We start from the raw sequence: 6,066 nt of genomic DNA, 5'->3' as shown, positions 1-6,066 counted from the left end.
TCACTACCCTCACAGGGAAGAACAACTTCCTAATGTCTATTTAAAAATGTTCCTTACCTTTCTAACCAGTCTAATCAAAGGTGCTGAATCAGATTTAATTTTTCTTTTCTTTTGGGAAGACAGACTTCTTAAAGCAAAATGTTTACTTTAAGCACTGACAGCATCTTTGAAGGAAAGAGACTTTAAAACAAGAGTCTGTTTGTGTCCATTTTACTTTCTGCTTCAGGTTCCAGCTGGTGACAGCCGAATAGAACAGCAGGTCTGGCTGCACAGAAGAAGTGTCTTCCCCTGAAATGTGAAGGGAGTCTTAAACTTTTCAGGTTTTTTTTGTGTGTGTTTTTTCACTGTGTTCTTCACGTTATTTGCTAATAACTGGAGGTGGTTTTCTCAGTCTATTTTGCTATTGAAACCAAGCCACTCAAATCACGCAACACAAATCCCGAAGACCATCTCCATGTGTCATGGAGTGACTATCTCTGTTTTTGACACACAATTCTGACAAGAGCATTGCTTTCAGGTTTTCCTTGGAATGTCAGCACTTACTGAGTGTTTTCATTTGAATGTAAGTAACAGTTTAAATGTAGGCAACAGATAGTATGAGTTAAACTAATCTTGTGTAATTGCAGCAGTACAAGCTCCAAGGTGGTGACAGCTGTTAAAACTTACTTTGAAAGCCCTGATATGAGAATATGAGACTTTACAACATAAAATTGCTTTGTCTGTACATTAGTTGACACCTTTGGATATGAAGAATTGGAAGCAGCTTTCTGGTAAATTCTGAGTTATTACTCTGAAATAAGCCAGCACAAGACACTGGTGAGAGGTTGGTACCATCTTATGTGCACTATGAACCTACAGACTACAAGGCTCAGTGTTCCTCCATGTTTTTAAAACTACCACTATAACCTTTTTCATGTCTCTGTCATGCGTATTAACATGATGATGCTGCAGCTTTATTTTTCCCTCATTTTTAAATATTATTATATATACTATACATATTACATATAGCTATAATATGGCATAACTATGTATGTTATATAGTTAAGCATGTGTGTTTTCCTTGTACAGGCTTGCAGCCTGTGACAGCCTCTGTTGTCATGGCTGTGTATGTGGATCACCGAATAGAAGCTCCAGATTCAGTTATGTCGACTTCTCACATAGCATGGCACCCCCTGCACCCACTCCTGGCAGTGGCTTCCGTCAGCACAGCATCTGGGGGCTGTGTGGATATCTACCTGGAGCAGGTGAATCAGCAGCAGCTTTACTTTTGGGCTTGATATCATTTCGCTGGTTTGAAACTTCATGTTTTTAATCTATTTATTTCCAGCCTTACTTGTGCTCTTTGAATCCTTCTTTCTGAATTTTACTTATTACTCATGTCCCATGCTATATAGGACTTGTCAGATTAATCAGCTACTGATTAAGTGTATTTTATTAAAAAGTCTTCATAAATTGATCTTTCTACTGAAATTTAATTTTTACAGACTTTAAGTCTTGTTTGTGATAGTTACCAATTTGCTTTTTACTTTTCATAATATGAGAATTTCAGGCTTACAAGTAAAATGGTCACATGCTTTGTTTTGTTTGTTTGTTTGTTTGTTTGTTTTAAAGAGAAAACCTGTGAATAAAATGTACTAAGAAATTAAAAAAGAAAATCATTCTTCCACCTGAAGACTGAGGTGATGTGCTAGACTCAGCTTGTTCCATTTGAGTAGGTAGTTTCCTAGTATGATTTTTGACTCTAAACAGATATTTCCTTTGCCTACTCTAAACTTTACACAAGAGGCTTGTGTAGGACTTTGGCTTGCATAATTTTCAGGCAAAAAGTGGTATTTAGGGAACTGGCACTACAAGCAGCAGATGTACTGGATATGTTTCAGCCTGTTTATAGAAGTAGTCTGTAAAATGTACACTTTTCAAAGGGTATTATGAAAAATTGTCATCCAAATTTTACAAATGGAAAAATAAATGCACAGAGAGGTTAAATGATTTGCCTGAAATTTTATTGCAGACTATGCACAAAGGAGGGTCTGCTTTTAAAAGCTGCTTAAGCATTAGATTATTCTGTGTCCTCTTTGAAGTGCTTTATTCTTCTTCAAAAGTTTGTTTTTTCCTTGAAATGTACTCAAAGCCTCTTCTTACCCATCATATAGGAGTAAAAGCTTGATACTCAGTGAGAGGTGCTCATATGTGCTGCAACGGAAGAACAGCCTGGAAAAGCAGAGGGAGGCCATCACTTAACACTGCTGTGGTTTTCATTAATGGTTTTCAAGTGGATGTACTACATGTTGTAGCACATTTTTATGCATGTGAAATAGCTGCAAAGAGAATTTGTGTAGCCACTTCATATCTCTTTCAGAAGGCTCTATTACATGCCAGTCCTTTATCACAGAAAAATATCTTGTTGACTGGAAAGTGAATCTGAAGGTTTAGCAGGACCCTCATACTGAGTTTCCATTGCACTGAGGTTGCACTTTATTTTCATTTGCAGGGACAACATGTGTCTGATGCACATGTTGAGAGAAGCTTTCAGGTCACATCACTTTCCTGGCACCCTTCCAGACCCATTCTTGCAGCAGGCTGGGAGACAGGAGAAGTCGTGATACTTAACAAACAAGACAAGGAGCACCATGCTGTGCCACCGCATCATAATGCCACTATCACAGTCCTGAACTGGAGCACAAATGGTACCCGCCTTGTGTCTGGTGACAGGGTGAGTGGTTGAAATGCCAAATGTGTGTTTGAACACAGTGTTGCAAACCCTGGGATTGGAAGGGATTAGAATCACAGAATAGTTAGGGTTGGAAAGGATCTTAAGATCATCTAATTCCAACCCCCCTGCCATGAGCAGGGACACTACACACTAAATCATGTCACCCATGAGTCTGTCCAACCTGGCCTTGAACACTGCCTGGGATGGAGCATTCACAACTTCCTTGGGCACCCCATTCCAGCGCCTCACCACCCTCACAGTAAAGAATTTCTTCCTTATATCTAACCTAAACTTCTCCTGTTTAAGTTTGAACCCGTTACCCCTTGTCCTATCACTACAGTCCCTCATGAAGAGTCCATGGATTATGGAATGGATTGTTATGAGAAGGGATAGTTGTGGCTGAGATAGATTTCTTTACTTTAGGTACAAATAGAAACTATTAGGGAGTAAAATAAAATCCCAGTGTTTTAACTTTTTCTACAGTACTTACTGCTGTTTTATCCATTTATCTTTAAATAAAAGCATATCTAAGTATATGCTGAGCAGTAGATTAGGGTTTAGGCTACTTAATGGATGGGGTAACTGAGGCCTTATTTATAATGTAAGCCACAGCTTACATTAACCCTATATTTATAAGCAAACTTCTTTTTCAGATTAATTTAATTGGTGTAAGATCACAGTAACGAAGTCATCTTAAAACAGTTATAGCTGTTCTTACAGGCAAATATAACATTTTATTGACTTATCCTAACTGCTCCTATGATGAGAGTATTAATGGCAAATAAGCAGTGGTTTTAAACAAGTATATTAACATGACAAAACAAAGCCAATGCATCTGTTGGCATGAATGGTCTTCAATTTTATGTAGTTTCAACTGCTGTAGTTGGAAAGACTAAACTCAACAGATGGAAGAGCAGCGCAGCTGAACCCAGCAAAGTTCATTATTGTAAAATAGCTGTGTTACCCTCAAACAAACATTGAAACACACAGCTGAGCACAGCTCAAGGTACTCTGGTGTCCATGGTCCTTAAAAGCCTACAGCTGTGGGTGTAGTGGCCAGCTTGAGCTAATTAGGCTTGCTCAGAGCCAGGCATGTGAGGCAGAGCACATAGCTGGTTCAGCAGCCTATGCCTAGCTCCAGGGTGATCCCTCTGCCCATCCCTTGTGTGGCCCACTCAGTGTTGTACCATGGTCTGGTGTGCAGCTATGTTTCATTTCCTGTGTAAAAACAATAGCTTTTAATTTTAAAGTGTTTCCCATGAAGGTTGATATTCAGGAAATTTTCATTAGGTGAGTACTGCTGGCATCATATCCTGCTCATATTAGAGGTATAGGCTTAGAAAGAAGATAAATATTTGGGTGCTGATTTGGTTTCTGTTTGAACTTCACTGGGACTTCATAACTGCAAGTGCTCAGCTGAGAACATTCAGTCATCATAAATCCTGAGTTGCAAGAAAATTATTTGGAAATAACTCCTTAAAGTTGGAATAGGATGCTGTGAAAATCAGAAACTCTTGATTTGTGTTCTAAGTAACAAATAACATGGATGACTTCCAGGTTTCAATCACACAAAAGAATCCTAAGGATCTGGGTGCTTTCTGTAATGAAAGCCTATTTATAAGGCAAATAGCCTATATAACAAGAAGCTAAAGCTTTGGGTTGTTAAGAATGACTGGGAAGATACAGGATAGAATCACAGAATATCTCAAGTTGGAATCACAGTATCACAGTATGTTAGAGATTGGAAGGGACCTCAAAAGATCATCTAGTCCAATCCCCCTGCCGGAGCAGGAACACCCAGATGAGGTTACACAGGAATGTGTCCAGGCGGGTTTTGAATGTCTCCAGAGAAGCAGACTCCACAACCTCCCTGGGCAGCCTGTCCCAGTGTTCCGTCACCCTCACTGAGAAGAAGTTTCTTCTCAAGTTTAAGTGGAACCTCTTGTGTTCCAGTTTATACCCATTACCCCTTGTCCTATCATTGTTTGCCACTGAGAAGAGCCTGGCTCCATCCTCGTGACACTCCCCCTTTATATATTTATATACACTAATAAGTGTATATATATGTATATGGGAATGGACCCATGTAGATGGTGAGGTCAATATTCTTTGTCCTTTTGAAAAAATACCAATTGAAAACAGACCAGTTCAGCATCTTTTCTGTAACCTGTCACACTCAGAAGAGATAGTGAGCTTTTTTATTTTCAGTCTCAAGTGCTTTGAACTCAGAATTGAGTTTGCAGCTAGGCTAATCTAGATACAGGATGGGACATCTAGAATGGAATGGAAGGAAGGTCACAGAATCATAGAATCATGGAATGGTTTGGATTGGAAGGGACCTTCAAAGGTCATGTAGTGCAATCTGCCTGCAATGAGCAGGGACATCTTCATCTAGATCAGGTTGCCCAGAACCACATCCAGCTTGACCTTGAATGTCTTCAAGGATGGTGCATCCACTACCTCCCGAGGCAACCTGTGCCAGTGTTTTACCACCCTCATTGTAAAAACTTTCTTATTCAGCCTGACTATCCCCTCTTCTAGTTTAAAACCATCAGCCCTCATCGTGTCACAACAGGTCCTGCTAAAAAGTGTCTCTCCATTTTTCTTATGGGCCTTTTTTAAGAGCTGCAAGGTTAAAAGACCAAATTCTGTCAACCCTTCCTCAGAGGAGAGGTGTTCCATCCCTCTGATCACTTTGTGGCCCTTCTTTGGACCCTTTCCAACAGGTTCATGTCTTTCTTGTACTGAGGACTCCAGAGCTGGATGCAGTACTCCAGGTGGGGGCTCATCAGGGCAGAATAGAGGGGCAGAATCACCTCGCTTGACCTGCTGGCCATGTTCCTTTGGATGCAGCCCAAGATATGAGACATGGCTAGGCATGGCTGCCAAGCCATAGCTCTGTGCCCCCACCTGCAGTGGCTATGTGTCCTCTATGAGAGCTCTCACACCCAAGCCCAAGCAGACACCCCCAGGGGACAGATGGAATAGACGATGGCCCCATTTACCAGAGTTGTCCTGGGCAGCTCTGTTGGAGCTAAGTGCTTGTTCTCATTCCAGCACGGATCTGGGACATGCTCCCATCTCTATTCCCACCATGCTGCTGTGGGGCTTTACTTTCCTGCAGTGGCCTCTCTCAAGGCACCCAGGCACACCTCAGGCCCTGGCCAGTCTCTATGTGTGAGGGAGCCTGCAAGCTCCCAGCATGCCTTGGCAGAGCCCTGCCATAGAGGGCTGGAGGAGGAATGGGAGAGGAAAAGCTACAGAGGTGAAGAGCAGCACAGGAATTGCAGAGATACAGAAGAGGCAAGTGAGGACAGGAATTAATACACAGGAGTCAGGTGGGTGACAGCAGT

General features: G+C 41.3%; 1 protein-coding gene across 1 annotated transcript in view; it reads left to right on the top strand.

Annotated features, from left to right (window-relative positions):
• Positions 1-1,097: 1,097 nt before the first annotated feature.
• Positions 1,098-6,066, top strand: part of IFT140 (intraflagellar transport 140) — a gene marked incomplete at its 5' end in the record, with an annotated part of 75,959 nt that continues 70,990 nt past the window's right edge. The window contains 2 exons of the mRNA XM_080619783.1: positions 1,098-1,244; positions 2,492-2,713. Coding sequence (XP_080475909.1) covers positions 1,098-1,244; positions 2,492-2,713 — 369 coding nt within the window. The remainder of the gene's footprint in view (positions 1,245-2,491; positions 2,714-6,066) is intronic.

Source organism: Psittacula echo, assembly GCF_963264785.1.
Source record: "Psittacula echo genome assembly, chromosome: 5".
In the NCBI taxonomy this organism is placed as follows: Eukaryota; Metazoa; Chordata; class Aves; order Psittaciformes; family Psittacidae; genus Psittacula; species Psittacula echo.
The sequence above is the reverse complement of the archived record's forward strand: the minus strand, read 5'-3'. Positions and strand labels throughout refer to the sequence as shown.